The sequence below is a fragment of the Puccinia triticina genome, chromosome 6A (genome assembly GCF_026914185.1).
Source record: "Puccinia triticina chromosome 6A, complete sequence".
Taxonomy (NCBI): domain Eukaryota; kingdom Fungi; phylum Basidiomycota; class Pucciniomycetes; order Pucciniales; family Pucciniaceae; genus Puccinia; species Puccinia triticina.
Genome location: NC_070563.1, coordinates 4,040,341 through 4,068,121, shown reverse-complemented (window position 1 = coordinate 4,068,121; position 27,781 = coordinate 4,040,341). Strand labels below are relative to the sequence as shown.

At 49.2% G+C, this 27,781-nt stretch overlaps 8 protein-coding genes across 8 annotated transcripts; 5 read left to right on the top strand and 3 right to left on the bottom strand.

Annotated features, from left to right (window-relative positions):
- Positions 1-1,787: 1,787 nt before the first annotated feature.
- Positions 1,788-3,040, bottom strand: PtA15_6A494 (uncharacterized protein; the record flags this gene model as incomplete). The annotated part of the gene is made up of 6 exons (XM_053170205.1): positions 1,788-1,798; positions 1,876-1,967; positions 2,033-2,562; positions 2,661-2,690; positions 2,753-2,934; positions 3,016-3,040. The coding sequence occupies 6 exons, from the start codon at positions 3,038-3,040 to the stop codon at positions 1,788-1,790; spliced, it is 870 nt and encodes a 289-aa protein (XP_053021420.1).
- Positions 3,041-3,198: 158 nt separating this feature from the next.
- On the top strand, positions 3,199-4,250 carry PtA15_6A493 (uncharacterized protein; the record flags this gene model as incomplete). The annotated part of the gene is made up of 4 exons (XM_053170204.1): positions 3,199-3,502; positions 3,586-3,641; positions 3,700-4,054; positions 4,135-4,250. 4 exons carry the CDS (start codon positions 3,199-3,201, stop codon positions 4,248-4,250), a joined length of 831 nt encoding a protein of 276 aa, XP_053021419.1.
- Positions 4,251-7,846: 3,596 nt separating this feature from the next.
- PtA15_6A492 (uncharacterized protein) lies at positions 7,847-9,008 on the top strand (the record flags this gene model as incomplete). The annotated part of the gene is made up of 4 exons (XM_053170203.1): positions 7,847-8,033; positions 8,120-8,185; positions 8,288-8,430; positions 8,529-9,008. The coding sequence occupies 4 exons, from the start codon at positions 7,847-7,849 to the stop codon at positions 9,006-9,008; spliced, it is 876 nt and encodes a 291-aa protein (XP_053021418.1).
- Positions 9,009-13,483: 4,475 nt separating this feature from the next.
- On the bottom strand, positions 13,484-14,066 carry PtA15_6A491 (uncharacterized protein; the record flags this gene model as incomplete). Its single annotated transcript, XM_053170202.1, has 3 exons — positions 13,484-13,643; positions 13,712-13,917; positions 14,001-14,066. The coding sequence occupies 3 exons, from the start codon at positions 14,064-14,066 to the stop codon at positions 13,484-13,486; spliced, it is 432 nt and encodes a 143-aa protein (XP_053021417.1).
- Positions 14,067-18,293: 4,227 nt separating this feature from the next.
- Positions 18,294-18,742, bottom strand: PtA15_6A490 (uncharacterized protein; the record flags this gene model as incomplete). The annotated part of the gene is made up of 2 exons (XM_053170201.1): positions 18,294-18,296; positions 18,467-18,742. 2 exons carry the CDS (start codon positions 18,740-18,742, stop codon positions 18,294-18,296), a joined length of 279 nt encoding a protein of 92 aa, XP_053021416.1.
- A 253-nt stretch (positions 18,743-18,995) lies between these two features.
- Positions 18,996-19,615, top strand: PtA15_6A489 (uncharacterized protein; the record flags this gene model as incomplete). The annotated part of the gene is made up of 2 exons (XM_053170199.1): positions 18,996-19,032; positions 19,101-19,615. 2 exons carry the CDS (start codon positions 18,996-18,998, stop codon positions 19,613-19,615), a joined length of 552 nt encoding a protein of 183 aa, XP_053021415.1.
- Positions 19,616-25,249: 5,634 nt separating this feature from the next.
- Positions 25,250-25,782, top strand: PtA15_6A488 (uncharacterized protein; the record flags this gene model as incomplete). The annotated part of the gene is made up of 2 exons (XM_053170198.1): positions 25,250-25,341; positions 25,410-25,782. The coding sequence occupies 2 exons, from the start codon at positions 25,250-25,252 to the stop codon at positions 25,780-25,782; spliced, it is 465 nt and encodes a 154-aa protein (XP_053021414.1).
- Positions 25,783-25,815: 33 nt separating this feature from the next.
- On the top strand, positions 25,816-27,673 carry PtA15_6A487 (uncharacterized protein; the record flags this gene model as incomplete). The annotated part of the gene is made up of 5 exons (XM_053170197.1): positions 25,816-25,929; positions 26,571-27,108; positions 27,166-27,246; positions 27,343-27,390; positions 27,453-27,673. 5 exons carry the CDS (start codon positions 25,816-25,818, stop codon positions 27,671-27,673), a joined length of 1,002 nt encoding a protein of 333 aa, XP_053021413.1.
- Positions 27,674-27,781: the final 108 nt, after the last annotated feature.

Here is a 27,781-nt window from a genome sequence, read left to right as displayed (position 1 = left end):
CACTGATTCGACGGATTCCTGCGATGCTCGTGCTACCATGCGGGCCGTGCCGACTGACCGTTTCTTCTTCGGCCGTGATCCGGCTTCTTGTAGAGTACAGAAGGCCTATCAGAAGTCGCACAGGAGGGCATGTAACACCCGGAAACAGATGAGGGAATTCGAGAGCCTGGTCTCGGACAACACTGCGGCCGTTGGCTGCTATTTCCGCAGACCCAAGGCGAACAAACTCGCGCTGTTTCCGGCTATCTCCGAGGAGCTGGCCATCGAGCGCGAAAAGAGATCCCAGGAACAGGCACCGGGCCCCGAAATCCGGCCGCCGGTTACGCCTCGGGAGCCTACTGAAGAAGAGCACAAGGCGGCGCTGGAAGAAGTCGAGAGGAGTTTCCACGCCGTCCGGGAGGGCTATGTCCATTGCAACGTTCGGACGACTTTCCGGATAGTCTTTGTTGTTGAACTGCTGAAAATCGCCAGCTTGAGTCCAGCTGAAAGGGCGGGTCTCGACTGCCTCTGCGCCTTCGTCCACGCCTGCAGGCCGTTTGTCGATCTGCCCGCGCCGCCGGCCGCGGCCGATATCATGGCGGCCATCGGGTGGTCCGAGGACTCCACTCGTCTCGACATCCTGCCCCAGTATCGCAACGAGGACGCGGTGAGAACCGACCCCGAAGGGTATGCAAAGCTGCTTGAAGATTCAGCAAGAGCGGGCGAGGTTCTTTGGGATATGTTCACGACTCTAGGCAACGTGGCTGCGGAGAATACTCGGAAGGCGATCCGGAAGCTCGGAGGCTTGACTGGACCAGTCTCGACACTGGCCTTTCCTTCCCAGGCGTTCTGGAACAACAACACCGACGACAAGCATCTGAACACGGGCGAAGAGGCAGATGCTCAGCCGGCTCTATCCTTTGGACTCGTCCTTCCTACGTTCAAATCGACCGGCAAGATCGGCTTGGAGGCCGAAGGCCATCGCGTCGACAACGGCCAGTTCGTCTTTCCCGACATCAAGCAAGCAATCCACTTCCCGCCAGACACCGTCTGCGTCATCATCTTCCGGGCTCGTGAGTTCGCGCATGGCTGCTTGGCCGCTACTGAGCATGGCGATTCTACGCGCTTGGCCATGTGCATACAGCCCCCGGTCATCAGCAAGCTAGCCAGTAAGACACCTCAAGAACAACCTCTCAATTGAAATAAATTTAAATGCCCCCCTCCCTCTTCACCAATGCCAGAGGCTTCTGTGCAAAAACGGGCCAGTTCCAGGGGCAGCTGGTCTGCTTGCTGCTCTGCTCTTTAGATCAGAACGCGCTTGGGACCCGTGTGCTCCCGAAAAACTGCATACTATTCCAAAGAAACCAGAAACAAATCTCTATCTGCAGAAAGATGACGGGAAGGAGAAGGAGGAGGGAGGAGGGAACGGGGCAGGCTTGTATGCGTGCAACGAAGAGAAGTCCAACTGGTGTATTAATCTGGCTTCATGCCCCCCCTCCCCCTCCCCACCCAAAGATACACGAAAAAAGAGAGGGGCAGGACGAGAGAAAGAGCACAAGAAGAAAGAGGATGCGGAGACGAGGGCAAGAATGATCGAACGGGAAGGGGGAAGCCGGTGTCTCTGGGCTCGAGGCCCCATATTTTGGGAAGGAAAAAAAAAAATGCAGCAATGGGTGGCGGACATGCGGTGCTGGGCCGATGGGAGGCGCACTCGTCCGGCGCGCTTTCCGGCTCTTCCGACGGGCGAGATCTGGGAGAAAAAAAAAAAAGAAAAACAAGAAAAGGGAAGCGGAGCGGGCCAGAAGGGTTCAGATAGATTCTGTGCGACAGATAAGGGTGTTTTGCGTCAGTTGAGGGGGTGTGTGTTTGTGGGAGAGGGAGAGGGAGGGGACGGACTGCGCTTGGCGTCGAAGGAGATTCCTCCGGGGCCTTGGTTGATCAGCAGGATCATCCCGCCGACGACCGAGAGCGCCTGGAAGAAGTCGAAGCTAGAGCGGACGAAGGGTAAGTGAGTGGGGATGGGTGTAGGTAGGTAGGTAGGGGAGGGACATACCGACGGAAGTCTCTCTCGGGATGGTCCTTGGGCTTGGCCCACCAGTCGTTGCTGAGGACGTTGACGACGGAGGTGAGGATGACGAGGAAGGTGGCGGACCAGGCGGCCTTGAAGCCGACGGCGACGAGGATGCAGGCGAGGAATGCGAAGGCGGCGGCGAGGAGGTTGACGAGGGAGAGCGTCTCTGCGGCGAGCTCGAGGTATGCGGCGAGGGCGTGGCCGACGAAGAAGACGACGAGCAGCAGCCGGCCGGCCAGCTGCAGATAGGTCTGTCTGCGCACCGCCGCGTCCTCCGAGATGTCCGGCAGCCCCGCCAGCACGCCTCTTCGACTGCTCCCGCTGGCCCCGGCGAGGGCGTCCGACAGCGCGAGCATCAGCGCTCCCATGATCGACAGGTTCAGACACACAAACGTCCCGTCCGTCAGCAGCTCGTACACCCAGCCCTGCGAGACGATCACCCCCGCCAGCCCGAGCACCGCGAACAGCGCCCACTTCTTGAAGACGATCAGCACCGAACAGCCCACCATCAACTGTGTCCGCCCCTGTGTCAACATCCACCCATCACACACACACACACACACACAGCCAAGGAGACACTCACGACCACATTGGTGAGCAGGAAGCCGACGACGAACCAGTCGGGGTACTCCTGGTCATCCTGGCCCCGAAAACATGTCAGGATATCAGCTCGAATGGGGGGAAGGGGGGGAGGGGACGGACGATGAGGTAGTCTTTCTGCTCGTGGAACTGGTTCGAGATCCGCAGGGCGTCCTCGATGAACGTGGACACGAGCAGGAAGCGGGCGAGCTTGTTGATGTGCGGCTTGAGCGGGCGGGAGAGGCGGTCGAGGGCGCGCTCGGCGGCGGCGGCGTGGGCGTGCAGACGCTGGCCGAGGCTGGTTTCTGATGGGTCTGTGGAGGGCGAGGGAGTGAGTGTGTGTGGGCGGGTGGATGGGTGGCGGTGCTTACATGCGAGGTCCTTGCGGGGCAGAGGGGCGTAGCTGGCCATGGTCAGTGGGCAGGGAGTGGGTGGGTGGGGGGAGGGATGGGATGGGATGGGATGGATGGGGAGGAGGAAGACCACCACCCTGAAACCAGCCAACTGTACATCCCCAGACAACCCTCAGCCACCTCGACAACACCGTTGCCCCCAGAAACCACTCGACAATGGACATCCAGCTCGCCGCAACCAGCGCCGCCATCACCGCCGCAGCCGACCGGCACTTCCAGGAAGCCTCTCTCTCTGGACACCACCAAGAGTACACTGACAGGGTGTGCAGACGGGGCAGGTTCCTCGTCGGCATCGCCGGCCGGCCGGGCTCGGGAAAGACGACCGTCGCACGCGCCCTGTGTGTGCTCATCAACCGCCACTACCGCGCCTCCGAGCCCGCTGCGGAAGACGCCGACGTGGCGGTCGTCGTCGGCTTGGACGGATGGTCCGCCCCGCCCCGCTCACTCTCTGTCCACAGCCGTGCTGACTCGTCTGTCTGTCTGTCTGTCTGTCCTGCCAGGCACTTCCCGTGAGCTCCTCTCTCTGCCCCCCCGCAACACCAGCAGACTCATCCGGCCCGTCCGTCGCCTCCAGCCGTGCGGTCCTCGACCGCTTCGACGTGAGCGCTCTGGTGTGTGTCTCTCGGGAGACTCTCAGGCTGACGATGGTGTCCACAGGACCCCGCGGAGGCGCATCGGCGCCGGGGCGCCGCATGGACCTTTGACGCCGCGGGCTACCGGGCCTTTGTCGAGCGGCTGCTTCGCGAGGAGGGCGAGCTCGCAGCGCCGACGTTCTCGCACACGACCAAGGACCCCGTCGCCGGCGGACTGTCCGTGCTCCCGCGCCACAAGATCGTGCTCCTCGAAGGCCTGTACACGCTCCTCGAGCACGGCGCCCACTGGGCCGCCGCCGCCCGCCTCGTCCATCTGCCCATCCTGGTCGCCGTGGGCCCGGAGACCGCCCAGCTGCGCTTGGTCCGTCGCCACCTCCGCGCCGGGATCGTCGCCGACCCGCGCCAAGCCATCCACCGCGGTCAGCCCTTCTTCCCTCCCCCCCCCCCCTCCCCCCCCCCTCTCTACGCTCTTCGGACTCTCTGACGCTGCGCGCACCAGTCGCCGCTAACGACCTCCCTAACGGCGAGTACCTGCTCGCAAACTCCCGCCAACCCGCCCTGCTCATCACAAGCATCGACGACCCCGCACTGGCCGCCCCGGACGAGGCCCCCTAGTGAGCCGCCCACCCACCCACTCCTGCCCTTGTTTACCCCGGACAGTGGCTCGCCCGGTCCGTGCTGGCATGTGTGTGTAGGGAAGGCCATAGGAAAGGCCAAGGCTGTGTATGCATGTTGCTTCTGTTTTGTTTTTCCCGGTTCGGCGGGCAGCCTGGTCGACGGGGCCGCTGGAGTCGCAGGAGAGGCCGGGGTGCTGCTGCTGCAGCCTATCACAGTGCTCCAGGACAGACCGGCCGGCCTGTCGCTCCTCTCTTGTCCTCTCCCGTCTGCTGAGATCAACGCGATGTCATTATCTACATGCGGCCCAGTTCTTCCCTCGTGTGTGTGTGCAGGGCCATGCGCCGCAGATTTCGGCGCCCCCTTTTGCGTGCTCAAGCGCTGGCCACAGGCCTGGAGGCGTGCGAACGGCTGGACTGAACGGCGGCCCTCTGTTGCCGGAGGTCAGGAATGTTTGCGTGAGACAAATTTGGGTCTTTGAGGTATTCGTCCTTGACAACCCCAAACCTGCTAGATCTCGTGTGGATGGCAGGCATCTCCTTCCTCATCTCCCCCCGTCTTCACACCCATTCCATTCTCCTGAACCTCTGATTTCTGGAGACATTGGATAACACAGGCCAGGGCCGCGCGCGCTCAGCCAAAGCGCCGTGTTTATTTTACGTTCTAGACAACATGTTTGAAAAATTCTTTCAAGAAACATGCACTCTCGAAAGTATGTGAAATAAAACAAGGGGCATGCAATGGAGAAAAAGGTGGCCTCGTGGATGACTAGACTTGAGTTTAGTATGAGCTATGTGTGCATAACTAATTTTTGATGACATATATGGTGTTCAAAATTGCATATGTCACGGTTTACATAAAATCATAAAGCCAATTTTGGCTGGGAGATGTCAGCGTGCATAAAACTTAAAGTGACATCTCCCAGCCAAAATTGCAGTTTATGATTTTATGTAACAAAATCTTATGCAATTTTGAACACCATAATAATTGACATTTCAAAATCAAAAACAGGAGTTTCTTGGAAGAAATTAGGTCCCATCCTTTTAAGAAACATTCAAGCTTTCTTTTGGCACCCACAGATTCTATTTATGTTGTTTTTCACAACACATAGCACTGGATAACTAAATGACATCTAAGGGACATAGATAGTGTAACTTCCCATTTTCTAAGGAGGGGAGGAGGCAACATGACTATTTGGTCTGAGTTGGGTCTTGTTGAAGTTTTATGAAACCCAAGGCACAGGGGTCTTACAACCTCTTGGGACAAAATAATCTGTAGGGCTCTAAGTCATCCCCAGGGGGAGGCACCCAGTTAACTTAGGCCCCAATTATAAACACAATTTTGAGATTATTTTGAAATCGTTTTGAAATCAAAACCAACTTTGTGTTGAGTTCTTTTCATTTCAAAATAATACCAAAACTCTTCAAACACACCCGGGCGGGGTGTTTGAGATTCCAGAATCTGAAAATTCGAGGAACCAAAATTTTGAACAGGCAGTATGCCTGTATGGTTGCCAGGCCACTGGTGCCTCAGACCCTCCCCCCCATTTAATGGCTGTATTGGGTTGGCGGAGTTTTCCGGGCGGGGGTTGGCTGGCACATGAAAAAAACTGCTGCTGCAATTGTGCAATATAGCAGATTGCACGATTGCACTCACAGAGAAAAAAACAGATGGCCTACCCTTACAAACACCTCCAGGCAGCCCGGGACCACCAGGGGCAATATGATCCTGCCCTTGGCGGCGGGACCACGGGACAAAACGCACGTTAATACAGCTACGATCTTGCCGCAGATGATCTGAACGTCCATGGAGCCGGCCGCGCGGGACATGTCACCCCATGTGGCAAGGTGTGCAGGTTCTTTTTTGGTTCAGACAGCCAAGGCTGAACAGGCAAGCTGTATTCTTCCCCGTGTCACAGACATATCGCCCCTGCCTGCCCACTCCGGCAGGCTACTTGCTCAGGGATGCACAATTGTTTATGTGCGCACCCTGTTGTTTGAAGTTTTTCCGAGAGGATTTTGAAATCAAAAATCTTTCATTTTGATTTCATTTCCGTTTTGAAATTCTCTTTGAATACTTTCAAAATATAACTCGAAATTTCGTTTATAATTGGGGCCTTAGGCACATTTTGCAGTTTGAAGTTGTTTTTCCAAAAAAAAAAAAAAAAAAAAAAAATGGAGGGGTGGGGGGGAAAATGACCTTGTAAATGTTTTTTGAAACCTTGTAAATTTAACTTGGCAGCTAACCACTGTCATTGATTTTTACAAGGTGCTTTTGCAAGGTGTTTTACTATTTCAAGATTTCCCTTGTAAAATTCAAGATTTTGCTAAAAATGTGCAATTTTGAAAGGTCATTTTCTTACAAGGTCACCCCTTGCAAAAATATACCTTGTGAAATTACACATGGAAAATCTGAGGTGGAAATTTACAAGGTCTTTTTTGCAAGGACTTCCATTACAAGGTCAAGATTTGGACAACTCCTTGTAAAATTACACATCACCCCCCCCCCCAATGTGTAATTTTACAAGGACCTTTTTTACAAGGCCTTGTACCTTGTAAAACACACCTTGTAAAATTCAATACCCCCGTAAAATAGTAGCAACATTTCAGCGGTCCATGATCTGTGGAATTAAAAAAGGGAAAAGTGGCATGAAAATTTCCACACGAGCTTGGGTCAATATGGCAAGTGTTGTGACCCAGGTACACAGGTGAAAAATAAGGTATTGATTGACAAGCTCTCCAGCCCAGATGAGAGTCTAGCTTAGCACAATTCCCTTGTTTCAGGGGACGGGGGAGCCAGCGTGCCAAAGGTGCCTTGCAAAGCAAGCCTCTTGTGAGTAAAGTCCCAGCCGTGGCCTGAGAGCTGTGGCTTTTTGTGGATTTGTTTGCCTTTTTGCAACCCAGACATTTGTAACTCCCAAACCATCAAGCCAATTAACATGCCGTGAACTTTGGCATGTAGTCTAGCATCTTGGCTTTATGGCCATAACACTTTTTGTCATATTTTGGGCTGATACTATAGTATCCATTCCCATACATTTACATACTCAGGTAGTACTACTACAAACACACAGGAAAATGAAAACTAATAATTTATTGACAGAGAAGTTGAAAACCCCTAGCCAACTGTCTAGCGCAGAAAGATGGAGAAAAATCAGGCCTTTTGGCCAGTCCATTTGGCTGAAAGAATTTCCACCAGGAAGGTGGGGAAATTTTGAGGGTAAGTTTTTCCCTGCCAAAGCGCCTCAGCCCTCAGGCCAAATTTTTGACATTACTTAGTCACAAGTGCCTCCTACAGAGGCTCGCGCTTCGCGCTTCCTGCCAGCCCAGGCTACACCTGGGCCCTCCGAAGCGGGGCACTTGGGTTAAGTTAGACGAGAGTCCGAGGTGGAGAAGATACCGCGACTGCGGCGAGGCTCAGAGTGCGTAGCCCGCAGCCTACAACAGTTCCGGGGGCCGGACTGCCCCAAGCTGGGCCGCAGTCTTTTGGATATGCAAGATGGACTTTTATGAACATTGAAGAGCACCAGGCGAACTGTGGGAGGGATTTCCCAACTTCCAACGCAGGTCCGCAACAAAGCGAGAAAGAAACTCGAAATGGCATTAGGAAAGAGAAAGATGAACACAAAAAAAGCCAAACCAAGCTCAAAGAATAAAAAGCCCAAACAAGTCGATGCTAGCAACCCGAACCCAGGCTCCAGTCAATCGACAGATGGTGATGATACCAAGGAAAACGCAGCCTTAGATCCAGGAAAGTCATCCGATGACCAGGATGATAAGACTCGTAAGTGTATCGCTGATGCCTGCTAGGCGCTCGTGCTGCAACAACTCCTGTTGACACTGATGATACCGTGCGCGCTCAATCCGTAGGGACCGTCTCAGATCCGGCCGTCTCTCCCGCCACGGCCGAGGATCCGGCCGCCGCCACCGCTGATAGTGAGGCCCCCAAAAAGCAAAAGAAAAACAAAAAGAAAAAGAAAAAGAAAAAAGACAGTGGCGTTGCTCCAAGCACCAAGGACGCTGGAGAGGAAGCGACAGAAGACCTCTTCAAAGGATCCGAGACAGTCGAAGATTCGGTGCTCGATGGTTATTACTGCATCCAGAACATGGACGGCTTCGAAAAGTGGATCCGCGAGCGCAAGTCGACACTTTGCAAGCCTCCTCTTGACCCCAAGAAAAAAGTACTCGTGCTGGACCTCGACAACACCTTAATTTGCAGGGACAAACACCCCTACGAGTTCATCGTGGACTGCAATAACGGGTGTCGCTACCCCATTAGTATTCACCCCGCGTGCATTGCCTTCCTGCAGAGGTGAAGGCTCACTACTCCATGATCGCCATTTATACCTCAAGCTCAGCCGTCTACGCGTCAAAAATCTGCGACAAAATCACGACCCGTTACTTACAGGCCTATCCGGACAACAAAACCCCGTTCTTCACAATCATGTCGGCTAACGATTGCCCCAGCGTGGACGGGATGCGCTCGAAGGACCTGTTGTTGTTTGGAAGCTTAGAAGACGTGGTGTTTGTTGACGACGACCCCTACTACTCGATCAGGTCTCAGAACGATAACGTGATACACGTCCGTCGATACCACGGTGAAAAATCGCAAGAAGGCGGTCTCATGGCCATCGCACCCCTGCTCACCTATCTCAGTTCGGTCGAAAGCGTCTCCGCCACCATGCGCAAGTTGAAGAAGGTTTGGCACAACGCCGGTCTCGTCAAGGTAGTCCAGTGCGTCCGAGGCGTTACATGCTAGATTTGTTTAGGAGAACCCCTTAGGATGCCCCACTCCCCCATTTGTTCTTCTTGTTTAATCATGGAGTATAGCACCTCATAGAAATGAGCACCCGGGCTGGCCGGCATAGGCGAGCTCGCTTCATCTTGTTAAAACACCGGGAAACTACCAGCCATAATTAAATAAAAAATGTCTGATTGGTATCAGGTGATGAGATAGTCCGCTAAGATGGCGAGAATGATGAATCCTTCGTGATCAGTGCTCCAGTGTCATCCTTCTTATAGACAAGCTTTTGCATTTGATTGCCTTCTGATAGGACCCTGGCAACCCCCTATAAATGGGCGGCATGAAAATGTATGAATTATTTGGCAAAATCACAAAATGGGACATATGAAAAGGGAGTTCAAAAATTGACTCCCAGCAATTAATAAATCGACTCCCAAAAGTCGTTTACGTCGCGCGGACTGTCTCGGGACGTCCCCCCTGGGTCCTCGGGACCTCGCGCGGCCCCAAAAGCATTGTGGGAGTTGATTAATTAATTCCCTTCTCGAGGATGGGAGTCGATACATTAAGGGAGTTGAAAAATCGACTCCCAAGAATTAATAAATTGACTCCCAAAAGTTGTTTACGTCGCGCGGACCGTCTCGGGACGTCCCCCCTGGGTCCTTGGGACCTCGCGCGGCCCCAAAAGCATTTTGGGAGTTGATCAATTAATTCCCCTCTCGAGAATGGGAGTCAATATATTAATTTAACAAAAAATGACGGAATATACAAAAAAAATTATATCTTGTCACTGTTGTACCCAAAAACCCAAAAACGTTTATAGAAATCTAAATACACTTGTTAGAGAATATTGTGAGCTTCACGGCATTATTACTCCTCAGGGAGAACCTGTGTAGCCGGGGGCAGATTTGGCGGATTTCCTACTAAGGCAAACCCCCGAAACCTTATCTATGGTGCTCCAAACAGCCCCAATTTTTTTCTGCTATAAGAATACACTCTCTAGAAAACATTATAAGCTCCAATGAGGTATTACACATCAGGCACACCTTCTATCAACCGTTGTGTAGCGTAGCGCAGCGCAAATGCGCTATTTTTTAGTGTAGCATTAGCGCAAATGTGCGTATCTGCGCTAACACTAAACTAAAAGCTAAAATAGCTTTGCACCCTGTGCGCGTAGCTTTAGCGCAGATGCGCGTGATTGCACTAACGCTATGCTAAAAAATAGTGCGTTTGCGCTGCGCTACACTACACCACGGTTGATAGAAGGTGTGCCTGATGTGTAATACCTCCTTGGAGCTTATGATGTTTTCTAGAGAGTGTATTCTTATAGCAGAAAAAATTTGGGGCTGTTTGGAGCACCATAGATAAGGTTTTGGGGGTTTGCCTTAGTAGGAAATCCACCAAATCCGCCCCCCAGCTACACAGGGTCTCCCTGAGAAGGGCTAATGCCGTGAAGCTTAACATATGTCTTAAAGAGTTTATTCTTATAGAAGAACAAATTTGGGGCCATTTGGAGCACCATAGATAAGGTTTTGGGGGTTTGCCTTAGTAGGAAATCCGCCAAATCCGCCCCCCAGCTACACAGGGTCTCCCTGAGAAGGGCTAATGCCGTGAAGCTTAACATATGTCTTAAAGAGTTTATTCTTATAGCAGAACAAATTTGGGGCCATTTGGAGCACCGTAGATAAGGTTTTGGGGGTTTGCCTTAGTAGGAAATCCGCCAAATCCGCCCTCGGCTACACAGGTTCTCCCTGAGGAGTAATAATGCCGTGAAGCTCACAATACTCTCTAAAGAGTGTATTTAGATTTCTGTAAAAGTTTTAGGGTTTTTGGGCACAACAGTGACAAGACATAAATTTTTCTGTATATTCCGTCATTTTTTGTTAAATTAATATATCGACTCCCATTCTCGAGAGGGAAATTAATTAATCAACTCCCAAAATGCTTTTGGTGCCGCGCGAGGTCCCGAGGACCCAGGGGGGACGTCCCAAGACGGTCCACCCGACGTAAACGACTTTTGGGAGTCGATTTATTAATTCTTGGGAGTCGATTTTTCAACTCCCTATGAAAATGGTATGAATGCCTTTTTTGCCATTAAGGGTAGGCACCTCAAATGTATGAGATTTTCCTCAGGGAAGGGAAGGTAGTAATGAAAAATGTATGAGTCCAGCTGGGAGCCACCAAGCGCTGCCTCTTGACCCCCCCCCCCCTTGGCAGCACCTGTCAGGATGGTCAAAAAATGTATGAGACCAGCCGGGAGTCACCAAGTGCTCCCTCTCAACCCCCTCTTGGCAGGACCTGTCAGGATGGTCAACAGTCAAATTTGTTCATTGGTGCCAATTTAGTGCAAAGTGCGCGCCCAGCCATTTGTTGATGAGATTTCCGGTTGATTAATTTTTTTATCTTGCCATGTCTCAACCTTCATTCTTGGAACACTGGGAAAAAGAGTTCTTACATATTAAAGCTCTTGCAAAGAAAAAAATAAAGCTTGATTGAATTTTCAGTTGATTATATTCATTCAACATTAGTACAGTAATTCAAGACATTTTCTTTCTTATTTTGATGTTTTTTCATGTGCACTGGCGCCCTTGAAGCTAGAAAAAATGGATAGCTTCAAAAAAACAGGCTTGCACCCCCTCCCGCGGAAAAAAAATGGTAGGCATGAAATATGTATGAATTTTTTTGAAATCCTCTGAGGGTACACATGAAACGTGTATGAATGGGCTGTGAAAATGTATGAATTTTGGAAAAATTGGGAATTTTACATGCCGCCCATTTATAGGGGGTTTCCAGGGTCCTCTTCTGATAAGTGTACCAGAGACGTTCATTCACTGCACCTACGGCCGTTCAGAAACATGAGAATCAGTCAAAAAAAGCTCAAAGGGCAGTTGATGCAGCAAGCAGACCCCTCAGACCAACTTTTGGACACTTGACTTATCGGACATAGACTCGGCCGGGGACCTCTGATTTCAAGGGTATCAATGGCAGCAGCCTCTTAGCTGGGCTGTTTCCTTTTCTTTTTTTTAAAAAAAAAAAACAAAGAAAAGAAGAAAATACACTTGTCTGTCTGGGAAGTTTTTGGCATCAGATTAGAAAACAAAGTAGCAGAAATTGGTCACACTGTTTGGGCGGAACTACGATATAATGACATTGGTAAAGAGGCCGGGAGCATGTAACTTTCTCCTACGACATTGGATTGTGTATCCGGAGGTAGTTCTGGACTTGTCTTACTGGCCGGCTGGCTAATGATAGGTGCCTGTATACACATGGCCAATCAAGTAGAATCACCATGCTCAGTTGCAGCCAAGCAGCCATGAGCAAACTCGTGAGCTTGGAAGATGATGACGCAAACGGTGTCTGGAGGTAAGTGGATTGATTGCTTGATGTCGGGAAAGACAAAGTGGCCGTTGCCGACGCAATGGCCTTTGGCCTCCAAGCCAATCTTACCAGTCAATTTGAACGTAGGAAGGGCAATCCCAAAGGATAGAGGCGGCTGGGCATCTGCTTCTTTTCCCGTGTTCAGATGCTTGTTGTTGGTGTTTGTCAGCCTTAGAGTCAGCGCAGCTGACCTAAAGTCTGCCTTTTCTACCTTTTTACATATGAATTACTTCATATCTTTCTCATCTTAAGATATATGCTTTTTTTGACTTCATATTCTGTTTCCTCATGCAACTTTAACCCTAGTTACAACTTACCATTTCTTTGTAACTCTACTCCTTCCCTGAGTTCTTGAGTTGTGGCGCGCATGCGCACTTGTGACGTGTAAGCGCTACACTACGGGTGCAGTCTGACGTCGATCCGATGTTGCAATTTGCGTCAGCGCCCACCTTTCCGACGCCGCGCTAAGCCGACGTGGAATTCACGTTGGGAGGCAAACCGTTGGACCCGTCAGATTGCCGCTGGCGTCGATTCGGGCGGTCGGATTTAGCCTGGCGTCAATCCAAGCCGTCGGATTCATGCTGGCGTCAATTATCCCGTCGGATTGATGTGGGCGGCAAACTTTCAGGTTTTTTGACTAGCGAGACAGGCAGGTCGTCAATACCCTACAGTCAGAGCGAGCTGGTCGGATTGACCCTCACGGCGGATCTAGAGCAGCTTTCCCGACGTCATATCAGGGTTGGGCTGACTCCGACGCCAAAATTGGGTCTAGCTTTTTCTCCCTCCAGGCGGATTTAATCCGGAAAATTATTTTGCTCCGCAGATGAATTCCCAATCAGATTTGGTACAAACCCGGAAATTATTCATTTTGCCATTTGAAACGGTGCTGAAATTGCGAGCGCAGGAAATTTATACAGGACACGTTGTAGATGATAAATATAAAAATGGTGGTGTAGTTTGGTGTACGACTTTTTTGGGGGATGGGAGAAGATGTGTATGGTGTGTTCTAGGGAAAGGGGGGATGAGGATGAAAACCAGACTACCAGCAAACAGTGATGGATTCTTTATGGGCTTGAAAAACACGTGAGCCACCTGGGTCCCGAACTACAGGCAGATTAGGTGGCAACAGGGGAAGGCGCAGAAGGCTTGGGAAGTTGCATGGCGTCCTGAACTTCTTGCATGGTTGGAATGAGAATCCTTGCCTTCACAATATCTTTATAGAGCTTACCCTGGCCAAAGAGTTCCTTGTCCTTTGCAATGACCAGTTGAGCATGTCTAGTTTGACCAGTAACAAGAGGTTATGATCAGATCAATTGTTCTCAAGTGAACCAGAATAAGCTTACTTTTGTCGGAAGGCAGTAGACTTCCATTGGAGATCTTCTAAACGTTGATCAATCATCGTCCCCTGTGTGACACCTTTGGGGGGATGATTGAGGTAGTTCGAGACCGTCTCCAATCGGAGATGGCTGAATTGGATTTGTTGCTTCCAAGTGATGTTGGTGTGGACTTGTTGCCCCTTCTCACTTTTCGGAAGGAGTTCCTGGATCATCTGTGACCAACCAGCAAAAGGAATTTGTCAGCTTGCACTCACATTTGTAATTGTAGAAACAGTACAAAGAAATAACTTATTACCGCCTTGATCAGCGTGTCAATATCTGGCACCGGTGCACTTGGCTGAATTTTTTGGTTTGCCAACATCTGAGTCAAAAGCTTGGAACAAAAGCGTCAACCTAATGCAAAACATTGAGCATTTTCAAAGAGGAGCAGGGTGCTGCTTACCGATTCTCTCAGCTGTTGTCAAACGTATTTCACCAAAGAGCTAAGTGCCTGACGATAAGGTGACTTTCCGGTAGCATCGTTCCCATCATGGCCTTCCGGGTAAAACTTGGATTTGTATTCCTCTGGTTTTTGATCAGCTGCGTCCTGGGTAGTTTGATGAGAACAAAGCTTCCAAAAGGCATCAAATCAAACAATCGAAAGGATGCTTACTCTGGTTAATTTAGGAAGCAACTCGGCAATAATATTCGAGTGCTTATCCACTGTAGCAGTGTAAGCTTCAATATCAGTCTTGACTATAAAACTCCTGGCAGTGTCGCGAATAAAATCCTAACAAAGAGAAATTGGTTATTGTACAATATGTTGAGCGCATCACAATGCAGATAACTGATAGATCAGAACACCAGGGGAGATTTTGACGCACTCTCCAGAGAGTGCTATACTGTACCCTTTTTTTGTAACTGTGCTGGATGCCTTTGATGAAAGTAGTGTAAGAATTAATGAAAAATCCCAATTTCTTAAATCCACAGAATTCTAGACCTGCAGATCTAAGGTTTGGGGTGTTTTTTTCTCACAAAATGGGGCAAAAATGCCCCATTCTTCTCACTAGGCACATTGAATATCCCCAAAGGCCCAAAGGCCCTATGGATGACCCTCCAGCTGTGCCGGAGCAACGAGCAAAAGAGGGCCGGTTGGTAAACTAGCCAGGGAGGGCCTAACCAAGCAGTTAGGGGGCTCCCAGGGAGGGGGCGGACAAAACCGAATCCCCTGCGGATCAATGAATCCCAAATCCCCTTCCTTATATATTTACCCACAGGCACCATCTAACCGCACCGCCTGCTTACCCAGACCACGGCCACGCCACCCTCCTCCTATCGTAACTGCCCCAGTGGCGCCCCTATCCTCGATGCACCAGTGGTTGTCGCCACGGGGCACAATGACTGGCCTGAGTCAGGCCAGTCATCGCAGCACTACACATGCAAATGACCGGTCTGAGGGGCCTTGGTATCCATCCCTAAGACCGGTCATCGCAGCTCATCGAGTGGACTGAGACCCGATGACTGGCACAAGCCAGTCATTGAGTGGGTCTCAATACACTCGATGACCAGCACACGCCGGTTATCGAGTGGGTACACAACCCTCTCGATGCCGGCACACACCAGTCATCGAGTGGGTACACAACCCACTCGATGACCGGCACACGCCAGTCATTGAGTGGAATGTGACCCGATGACTGGCACAAGCCAGTCATCGAGTATGTACACAACCCTCTCAATGCCGGCACACACCGGCCATCGAGAGGGTAAACAACCCACTTGATGACCGGCACACGCCAGTCATCGAGTGGACTGAGACCCAATGACTGGCACAATGTGTACCCAGCAATGACCGGCATCGGTCTTCCAGCCATCCCTCAGGCCAGTCATCGCAGCACTACACATGCGAATGACTGGTCTGAGGGGCCTCGGTCTTCCATCCATCCCTAAGACCGGTCATCGCAGCGCTATACATGCGGATGACCGGCCTTCCTCAGGCCTGTTATTGCAAGACTGCACGTGCGGATGATCCGCCTCAGTCGTCCCTCAATCCCTCAGGCCGGTCATCCGCACGTGTAGTGCTGTGATGACCGGCCTGCGGAAGGCCGGTCATCCGCATGTATAGCGCTGCGATGACCGGTCTTAGGGATGGATGGAAGACCGAGGCCCCTCAGACCGGTCATTCGCATGTGTACACCACGGGTCGTGCTGGATGTCCATGGGACACCCTTTTGGAGATGTCCCTGGACATCCGGCTCTTGCAGGGCAGGAAGCATCCGCGGGATGTTACTCTTCATGATGGATACAGATGTATCCCAGCTGAGTATCCACCGGATGGTCTTGGAGCATCTGCTGGATGTAACCCAATCATCCGCCGGATATCACAAACCATCCGCAGATGGGAAAAATAATTCTCCAGGTGCGCTGGCCTGCGCACTCCTGCAACCAGCACCAGGCCCCGTGTCGCGTGCGCTGATAAGCGGGGGGGCAGAGGCAATGCAATTGGGTGCTGGGGGCAATCGGGCCCGGGTGCTGCAGTGGTTGACAAGACTGGGTGTTGAACACACAACCTGCAGCATCAGAGGTCCCGGGCAGAGGCAGCCCTTCCCCACTACGGCAGGGGGCATGTGTGATTGACAGCAGCACTCGCGGTTCATATTGAGTGCACACTGGGTTGACATCCATTGGACACTCCAGCCAGAGTGTCCGATGGATGTTGACTCTCAGGATGTCCAGCGGACACTCCAGCCAGAGTGTCCGATGGATGTTGACCCTCAGGATGTCCAGATGATGTCTTTGAGGGCTGAACATCACTTGGACGCATCCAAAAGCGTCCAAGTGATGCTCAGTGCACCTGGCATCTGCTGGATGCTCCCCGGACATCATGCGGACGCTTTTCAGCCCAAAGCATCCGCAGGATGTCAGCCTTTTCCAAAAAGGCGCCCCGTGGTGTAGTCGCACCCTGAGCTGGCTGAGCTGTGCACAGATGAGCGCTGAGTTCATAATTTGTTTCCAAATTCTGTGGTATTGATACATCTGATCATAAATACATGAATTTCTTCTTGGCTTTTTATAATTTTGCACTGTTTATTGTGTAGAAAGATCTACTATTTTAAACTTGGATAACTTCCAAATATTATACCATTAGAAATTAAGCAGCATTTTTATTGACAACATTCCAATAACGAGTATGGAATAAAATTCTGGGTGAGGTAAGTTTTTAAAATCTAAATACCATATGAGGAGTGTTTTGATGTGGCTGCTATTCCATGAGATGTGATTAAGACGGCTTGGATAGCAAAGGGGGTCAAACATTCCAAATTGGGGAGGTGAAATGCCTGCTTGTTTCCTCTGTTGCTGTAAGGCCAAGTTTGAAAATCTCAAGAACCATGATTTGAATGAATGCATTCAAGTCTCCTGAATTGTGACACACCCATTCCCTGCTTGCCCTGCTTCAGGAAGAATTTCTGTTGATTTCTGCTGGGATAGGCCAGTGGGGGGGGGGGGGGGCGGGAGGAATATCAGTGGATGGTGACCCAAATATTGAAGGGCTAATGAGGTGACTTGGGGAGCTTTTTGGCAGGAAAGGAGGATGGATTGGTGCCCTGCAGCGGCGGAGCCGCCTTGGCCTCTAGTTCTGGAACTAATCCACAAATGATCTGAAACTGATCCTAGATTCACGCATAAACCATCCAGAAGTCATGCAGAAGTAAACTGGAAAACAACTGGAATGCGGTTGAAACCACTAAGACACAATGGCCACAATCAAATCATAATTCAATTTGAACTGTTTGTTAATTGAGATGAATTATTGGGGTTCAATTCATGTTATTTATATGCGCATGAAGGTGGTCATTGTTTTCACTTTGCTAATGTAACTTTCATGTGCGTTTGTGTAAGTTTGTTACAAATCACAGGTTGGGCCTCCTGCAGATCAACAACATGTACACCCCTGTTAGAATGATGTGAAAGGCCCATATGGATTGGCATATTTCCCTAAAGAAGGCCGGTATCATCTAGAATTGAGCCAAAAAAGGATGAAAGTAGGTTGAAAATATGAGTCAAGTCAAGCTTGGAGGTGTGTGGTCCCAGATTTCAGATAGACATCCTGGCTTCTTAACATGTATAAGCTTGTGAGTTGTTTTTGTGTTTGTTTGATTTCCAATGTCTCCATGCACATGCATGTGAGTTTTTTTCCACTTTGTCAATGTCACCTTTGTGTACACGCGCACATTAGGGTGACAGATCACTGGAGGGGCCTTTCACAGCTCCATTACAAGTAAAAACTGGTCAGAAAGCCATGAAAGACCTGCAAGTCACATTGGCATTGTCTGGAACCCCTTTGAAATAGAGAAATTGATCAACAGAAATTCACCATAAATGAGTAATAATTGGGCATTGATTAACTATGATTTCATGACAGATTGTAATTAATTTATATTGCACAAGGTCCTGTGATAATTCTGCATCACTTCTGACACACTTCCCATTGACTACTGAAGAATTGATCAATCATTTCCTAATCCACATCTGACTCACATCAGACCCAGAACAACATAAAATTAGACTCTGGCACTCTCTGGAGAGTGCGTCAAAGTCTCCCCTGGTGGAATCACTCAATTTAAAAGGATCCTGAGTAGTTGTTCCGGTGGTTTTGGGCTCAGTCGCAAAATGTTGCGCAATCAAACTCATGAGATAGATGGATCTTGCGTAATGCTCTTTGGGGGGAGACTGTTCAGAAAAAATGCAGGATGAGTAACAAACAGCAATAATGAAAAGACTGACCTTAACAGCTTTGGAAGCAAGTGGACCAAAGTGATCATTGAGGTGGAAATCGTTTTGAAGCTCTTCAATCAGAGAGTCCATCGGATCATCAGGATCTGCCATACATTGATCTGACTTGGCTCGATCTTGATCAAATCCCAATTCATCGCAGTCAAAGAGTTTGGAATGTTCAGTCTCTTTCGGCTCGTTGGTGGATCTGTTGTTTTCATCATTGATCTGACTTGGGGCTGGATGGTTAAAGATGTTTGAAACATTGTCTTCATCGTTGTCAGACATGGTCAAGGGATGAAGACTAAATTTTTTGGAAGGTGTTGATTGGCTGATGGATGAGAAGAGAAAAGATGAGGTTGTGGAGGAGGAGAGACCACGGCTGGGATGGGTGAATTGGAAAAAGTGACACAATTTAAGTCACAATTGAAATGTCAGAAACGCTGAAAAGGGAAAGAGGACATCAAATCGCTTGAATTCCTTTTTACTCACAACGCACCCTGAGATATCATCCAAGGTCCTCCTTTGTCAAAATACGGCCATGGCGAGACACATAAACAACCTGGTGGATGATAATTGTTAGAAAATTCTAACAAAATAAATTCGAGAAAACAGATTACTTACATTTTTAAATCTGGTCAAAAAGGTTTTAACAAATATACAACACCCGATGGACCACGATTTGTTTGCAAACCTTGTAAAAGTCGGCCTCTGAAGAATAAAGTCAAACATTCAAGGCTCGGAAACCATCTGTTAAAAGCAAAGAGCTATTACATTTCACTCGAGAAGGAGAGGCTTTCTCATACCGGGAACTCTACTGTTGGCCATAACGTACAATCGCAAGGAGGTCCTAGTAACAGTACTGTCTGGGAAGAAGAGGAAAACTTGAATCAAGATTTCGAGGGGATGTTTCTAGATAGGAATTTTGGTAATGCAGAAGATGATACACACATGGAAATCAACAGTCCGCCCAATGATATGCCGCCTCCAATTGAAGAATTTGACAAACCCGCCTCGGCCGAGGAATACTATGACTCCGACGACGATCGGGAACTAGATTGGACTGATATGCTACCGGAAGATGACGATGATCAGTGCTCAGAAAAAGAGGAGAGGAAAGAGGAAAAGAAAGAAGATGAAAAAGGAGAAAAATCAGCTTAGCATCCCTTCCGAAATAAACTTGTAAGCTCTGAGAAGCCAAAACTCACTCAAAAGTTTTTTAACATTCATCCGTGTTGCTTCAAAAAGTATCTGGCGGGATCCTTGATTGTAGGGTTCTTACATAAAATTATCTCACACTCAATTTACAACCACATACGAGTGGTACTCCTCACATTATGTAATCTAAAACTTCCCGGATATGAAGCCTTGCGACAAGAAAGAAAGAGGATACGTGCTGCTGTCCACTATCCAGTAACACAAAAGAATGCTAGTACGGGGAAAAATTGTTTTGCTCTTTCGGCGAAGAACATTGTCTCCCATGTACGTGGATTTTTTGCTTTCTTTTTGATCATCTCACTTACAAATTCCCTGTTTTGTTTCTTAGGAACTGGCCAACCCTTTAGTTAATCCACATTTACATTTTTTTCCCATTGATGCCAAAGGGAAAGATATTTTCAAGCTATCACAGTCCCGGAGATGGTTGGAAGACTTTTCGCGCACTCAAAGCGTCCAGATGTGTACCTCAAATAAACAGCATTACTACATTTTTGAACCGGTAACGCAAAAATCCTCCTCAGATATTATTGTTCCTATATTTTTCTATAAGTACAAGTGTTCTACTTATTCAAAGTGCTTCAAGCCATCCATTACCTCAAGTACCGGCAATGATAGCTTAGTAATACAGATTCCATCCAACATTTGGTTTGAAGACCCTAATTTGATAACATTACCCGTTGGAAAATTGGGATCAATTTACTCGGAAATAAAGACTAAGAAGGGAAAGAAATTGGCGGAAGTTTGCGGAAGTTTCATGGAAGGTTTGTGCACTTTTAATTCATATTCTATTCGAGTGACTGCCATTTCCTGATTTTATTTGAGATTACCATACACATCATCTCTCCATCAAGAGTTCCACTGTGGTCAAGTGACCAAAATACCTCTGCCTAATCCCTGGAGGACCAAAGCGCACAAGAGGATCATTCGACACACACCAATAAGCCTTTACTGCAATGACACTTCCGGGAATGTGTCAAAACAATGGAACAAGCATGTTTCATATTATTTTACGTTGGCCGGACTTCCTCCGGCGATTTCAAACCAAGAATTCCATTGCCACTTCTTGTGCACATCAAACACCGCCGGTCCTTTGGAAATGGGACAGTTGATTGTCCCAGAACTCAAGTGAATAATTCATTCCGTTTATGTGATGTGGATTCCGAACTGAAAATGGGTTATTTTGCAGTCAAATGTCCTCTTGAGGATTTGATGCGTATGATATTGGTCTCCGGGAGGAGGTCTTGGTTATGACCCCGGTGATGTCCTTCCTTGCGGACTCTCCGATGCACGCCGAGATTACAAATACTCCGGTACCTTTTTCCTCCCTCAATCCGTGTCGATCTTGTGTGCTTTCTGCTCCTAGTCTAGTTGAAAAAGTGACAATGAAATACCTGAGGGAGTTCTTACAGATTAGCTTGCATGGAACTCAGGTATTTATTATTCCCCCCTCATTTGCTTATCAAGTTGTTCCAGCTTCCTGATATCATTCTCTCTTTGATTGATTAGGCTTTCAATCAACACCGGTCTTTGCCTAAGATGATCAAAGATTCCAAGGCAATCTGGGAATTGGTGAAAAAGAAGAAAATCAAAAAAGCATCCGATAAACTTTCAATTGAATGTGGCGTTCGAGATCAACTCAATCGTCATTTCGCATCGGAAATTTACCAATCAAAAAGACTGAAGAAGAAACTTAAAAAGAAGAACGAGCCAATTCCGGCGCATCTGACCGCCGTTATTCCACAATACATAGCAGATCTGATCAAGAATGATCCCAATTCATTACTCAATCCGTGCATAGGGGGGGGAGTACCCGGGTATCACCTTTGATGGCCGGCTGACTGGTCATCAAGAGGTTTTGTCCTCTTCAATGGCCTGCTGACGGGTCATCAAGAGGTTTTATCCTCTTCCATGGCTGGCTGACCAGTCATCAAGAGGTTTTATCCTCTTCAATGGCTGGCTGACCAGTCATCAAGAGGTTTTATCCTCTTTGATGGCCGGCTGACCAGTCATCACGAGGTTTTATCCTCTTTGATGGCCGGCTGGCCTGTCATCAAGAGGTTGTAGCGCTTTTGATGACTGGCTGACCCATCATTGAGAGGTTTTATCCTCTTCAATGGCCGGCTGACAGGTCATTGAGAGCCTTTATCCTCTTCAATGACCAGCTGAGAGTGTAGCCTCTTTGATGACCGGCTGACCGGTCATTGAGAGTGTAGTCTCTTTGATGACAGGCTGACCAGTCATCAAGAGGTTGCAGGCTCTTCAATGACCGGCTAAACGGTCATCAAGAGGTTTTATCCTCTTCAATGACCGGTCAGCTGGTCATCAAGAGGTTTTATCCCTTTCAACGACCGGTCAGTTGGTCATCAAGAGGTATTCTCTTTGATTACCGGCTGACTGAGGTACCCGCCGTCCTCCCCACCAGAATTCTGGACACCCGCCGGTGGGTACCTGTAGGGCCAAATGAGTACCGGGTAACCAGCAATGAGTACCCGTTTACCATCTCTAGATTATCCCAATGAGGGGACTTTGTACCTATTACAACTGAGAGACAGGTTGTGGGCAGAAGGTGAACATGCATATTCATCTGGGGGAAGGAAAAAAGAGTGAAATATGTGTAAAGTGAGAGAAATGGAAACCTGGGCAGTTGCAGTTTCAAAAATGAGGTCATTGAGGTGTATGCCTTGATGACCAATAGGCTCTGATCATCAAGGTACCTACATACCTCAATGGACAGCCAGCTGGCTGGTCATCGAGGTGTATGCCTTGATGACTGGTTGGCCCTGGTCATCAAGGTACAATCACCCCAAATGATATGCAGCTGAGGTATCTGGGGGTTGCGGGAGTTGTTTTTTTTTCCTTGGGGGGGCGCACAAGTTCTGCTGGAAAACCACTGGGTGGAGCTTAAGGATTGCCAAGTGATGGAGGCCCCCAGCACCCACTGTATGCCGTGGTTACCCGCCCGCAGGTGCCGGGTGTTGGAATTAAAACACTAGAGCTGGTCAAAACAAACCCATTGCGGGTACCCACCAGCGTGTGGGGGTTTGGATGTGGATGTCCGGGATCCTGCAAAAAAGCATGGGGGTACCCGGATATTGGTCATCCACACCCACTCATGGATACAGCTGAGCTGTGCAGGCTGAGGACCAACCATTTTGCAACGCAGTCAGGACTCATATCTGATGGGATCCAAGGCCTTGGCTGTGCGCTTGTCCACTCCATCCAACAACCAGAATTTACCTCAATCACATTGAGAAACTCCAACAGCAGTTGGCACTACAGTGGCAGGTACCCACAAATATCCGCGCGGGTACCGCCGGTACCCTCTCTGCGGGTGCGGTTGTCTCATTCTAGGCATAAAAGGCTCCAGGTACCCGGGCTCAAATTGAACAGCTCTAAAAAACACACCAGGTGCCCGGGTACCCCTGGTCAACACCCGCCACTCTATGTGAATAAAGGTGTGGCAGTAACCCTTGTGATGATGGGTGCAGACCGGTCATTGAGAAGACTCAACCCTCTTGATGACCAGTCAGTCCCGCCATCAACAGGGCAGGGTACTCATGCCCTAACTTAACTAAGTACCTCCCAAAGGGAGGCCTTTGGTCTCCCTTTGGGAGGGACTTACGCCTTATTGGTGAAACTTGCCTGTGATAAATGCCAATATTCCTTCCTTTTTTATGCTAAGGCTCCTTAAAAGTGCTGTCTTTGTTTAATCACCCTCTATGTTTATACTTAATTATCAGAAGTATTGCTATCTCCTGCCACCTTCATATGAATTTTTCTCCCTCCCAACTCAAGATACAAGGTATGTAGCAAAAAAAACCTCATGCTTGCTAAAAAATTCAAGACATTGTTGTTTTTTGAATTGGCACCCTTGGGATTTGGTTTGAACTGTGGCAAATGCATGTTCCCAAAATAATCCTGCACTTTTAGGCACCTTTTCTGTCATTTTTTTTCTCAAGGCAAGTTATGGGATTGCACTTGAGATGCTGTTTTAAGTAGCTTGGTGTTGGCTTTCGCAGTCCACCATCTTCAAGATGGTATTCTGAGCAAAGCAGGAGGACCTATGTTGATTTTAGTGCATCAAAAATTAGAAAAGATGCACAGCTTTCAGATCATCAAGAAATATTGATGGATTCAATGGAGGTTGCGGAGCTATAGCAACACTTGTGGGGCATGGTGATTTTGGGCATTGCTCTCAGTCCTATATCACCAATACTGCATAAGTCCCTCCAGCGGAGGCGCTTTGCGCCTCCACCTTTGGACTTAATTAAGTTTGACCCATGCCGGTCATTGAGGGGACTGAGTCCTCTTGATGACCAGTCTGCACCCTTCATCAAGAGGGTTGTTTCCTCCTGATGACTTGCACGAACTGGTTATTGACGAACTTAACTAAGTCCCTCTCTCGCCTGAGGCTTTGCCTGAGGGACTTATGACTTATCAGGAATTCTTGCATGGGAGATATTTTCGTTTTGGTGGTGTTTTCCTTTGAACCACCAGAACTCAACTCATCACACAGAAAAGGTCCGAGCGCGCTCAGCCAAAGCGCTGTACTTTTATTGAATCATTATTTTCTCAATCAGATGTTTAAAAACTTTGAGTTAAGAAATAGAGAATCTGAAAAATGTGTAAAATGTGAGAAAAAGCATGCAATGTATAAAAAGTTGGTCTTGTGAATGATGGTTGAGAATTACATGAGATATGGCGGATGTAACAAAATGAGGGCTGAAATATCTGGTTCTCTCATGCGAGAATTCCTGATAAGTCATAAGTCCCTCCGGCAAAGCCTCAGGCGAGAGAGGGACTTAGTCAAGTTCGGGTTATTGAGGGGATTGAGTCTAGTTGTTTTGATGCTTGAGCTGGGAACTCCCATTCTCTTTTCAGCCGCGTCAAACTTAGACGAAGAGCCCAAGCTAACTTAACTAAGTCCCGCTATTGGAGGGGGGACGCCGTCCCGCGGGGACCCTCCGACTCCTTCGGAGGTCGCTTCGCTCCACCGAGGCGGGAATTAGCTAAGTTAGGAGCCCAAGCAACCCCGTTAACAAAGTCCCTCGCTGCTGCGGGGGTGTGACTCGCGAAGCGAGCCTCCGACACCTCCTGCCGAGGGCTATCGGAGGCTTGCTTCGCAAGACCAGACGCCCGCAGCAGCGAGGGACTTGGGTTAAGTTCGAAGCAACCCAAAGTTCAAACGAAGTCAGCCCTCCTGATTTCCTTTAGATCCAGGAAACTCATCCGATGACCAGAATGATACGACTCGTAAGTTTATCGCTGATGCCTGCCAGGCGCTCTTGCTGCACCAATTGCTGCCGACACTGATGACATCGTGCGCGCCCAAACCGTAGGGACCGTCTCTCCTGCCACAGCTGAGGATCCGGCCGCTGCCACTGCCGAGCATCCGGCCGCTGCCACTGCCAAGCATCCGGCCGCCGCCACCGCCGATAGCGAGATCCCCAAACAGAAAAATAACAACAATAATCGAAAACAAAAGAAATAGCGGCGTTGCTCCAACAACGAAGCACGCTGGAGAAGCGGTAGAAACCCTCTTCAAAGGATCCGAGACAGTCGAAGATTCAGTCCTCGATGGTTATTACTGCATCCGGAACATGGACCGCTTCGAGGGGTGGATCCGCGAGCGGAAGTCGACACTTTGCAAGCCTCCTCTTGAGCAAGACGTCCCCAAGAAGAAAAAAAAAAAAGAAAAAACTCTCGTTCTAGACCTCGACAACACCTTAATTTGCAGGGAGAAACACCCCTGCGACTTCCATGTGTTCTGCAATAACGGGTCAGGCTACACCATCAGTATCCACCCCGCGTGCATTGCCTTCCTGCACGAGATGAAGGTTCACTATTCCAAAATCGCTATTTATACCTCAAGCTCAGCCGAGTACGCGTCAAAAATCTGCGACAAAATCACGACCCGTTACTTACAGGCCTATCCGGACAACAAAACCCTGTTCTTCAAAATCCTGTCGGCCGACGATTGCCCCATAGAGGACCGGTTGCGCACAAAGGACATGTTGTTGTTTGGAAGCTTAGAAGATGTGGTGTTTGTCGACGACGACCCCTACTACTCGATCAGGTCTCAGAACGATAACGTGATACACGTCCGTTGATACCACGGTGAAAAATCGCAAGAAGGCGGTCTCATGGCCATCGCACCCCTGCTCACCTATCTCAGCTCGGTCAAAAGCGTCCCCGACACCATGCGCAAGTTGAAGAAGGTTTGGCACAACGCCGGTCTCGTCAAGGTAGTCCAGTCCGTCCGAGGCGTTACATGCTAGATTTGTTTAGGAGCCCGCCATGGGATGCCCCACTCCCCCAATTGTTCTCCTTGTTTAATCATTGAGTATAGCACCTGATAGAAATGAGCACCCGGACTGGCCGGCATAGGCGAGCTCGCTTCATCTTGTTGAAACACCGGGCAACTACTAGCCATAAATAAATAAAAAAATGTCTGATTGGTATCAGGTGATGAGATTGTCCGCTAAGATGACAAGAATGATGAATCCTTTGTGATCAGTGCTCCAGTGCCATCCTTCTTATAGACAAGCTTTTGCATTAGATTGCCTTCTGCTAAGTGAACGCCTGGGAAGGAAAGGCCAGTGTCGAGACTGGTCCATTCGAGCCTCCGAGCTTCCGGATCGCGTTCCGAGTATTCCACGTTGCCTAGAGTCGTGAACATATCCCAAAGAACCTGGCCCGCTCTTGCTGAATCTTCAATCAGCTTTGCATACCCTTCGGGGTCGGTTCTGACCGCGTCCTCGTTGCGATACTGGGGCAGGATGTCGAGATGAGTGGAGTCCTCGGACCACCCGATGGCCGCCATGATATCGGCTGCGCGGGCAGATCCACAAACGGCCTGCAGGCGTGGATGAAGGCACAGAGGTTGTTTTTTTTGTAGCGCATCGAAAGCGTCAACGGTTGGTTGAAATTGGGTTCTGAGGCCACTAGCCCAATCACCAACCGTGATGCTGGTGCCGTGGAAGGGCACTCCCTCATCTCATCTTCTCAGCCACCGTCGAATCCACCATCGAATCCGCCGCCGTATCTACCCTTGTGTCCGTCGTGGTATCCACCGCCGCATCCACCGCCGTATCATCCTCGTGTCCGTTGTGGTATCCACCGCCGCATCCACCGCCGTATCACCCTCGTGTCCGTCGTGGTATCCACCGCCACATCCACCGCCGCATCACCCTCGTGTCCGTCGTGGTATCCACCGCCGCATCCGCCGCCGTATCCACCGCGTATCCACCGCCGCATCCGCCGCGTATCCACCGCGTATCCACCGCCGCATCCGCCGCGTATCCACCGCGTATCCACCGCCGCATCCGCCGCGTATCCACCGCCGCATCCACCGCATCTCATGGCGCAACCTCCCCCGGTGGAAGGCACGTCCTGGCTTGTGGTTTTTATGGATACAGCTGCCAAGAAGATATGTGGTCAGTATCTCTTGACCCTGCTTTTCATCATAAAAAGCTGAACCTTTTGCCTTACAGAAAAATTCTTCCAGCTGACGGAAACCCATATTGATAAACTTGTCTCTTCTCTTGTTGAAAAGATCTCTAATAGCAACCCAGGTGAGTACATACTTATATTTTTTTTTTGTACATAAAACTTGAACATCTTGCTTACTTTTTTTGCCTTTCTTATGTTTTTTCCCTTTGTAATTAAAGATACGATGCTTTACGCCTTTGCCGGTTCTGTCATAGTGGTGCTTGTTGGTGAGTAAATGTTTTTCCTGTACACTACTCTGTCAAATACTAACAATTTTTTTTGAGAAAAGTACACAAGACCATTGAATCTCAAGACTCTGTTGCTGCACTTCGAGACTCTGTTGCTGCACTGGCACTACAATTTGAACAGATGGTTGCTGCGCAGGCACTACAATCCGAACAGATGGGGAAACAGGTGCAGGCACTCAAAACTCAACTGGAGGCCATGTCAGCTCGAATGGAACAGCAAAACCCGCATGCTGCCAGTTTCACCCCGGACAACATTGATTAGTCAGCTTCCCTTCCATCTCCTTGCTCTTCCCTTTTGATTCCATGTACATATTTTTGCTTGTTTAAAGTTCTGGCTCCACTTCCTTTTCCCTTTTTTTTCTTGCTCTGC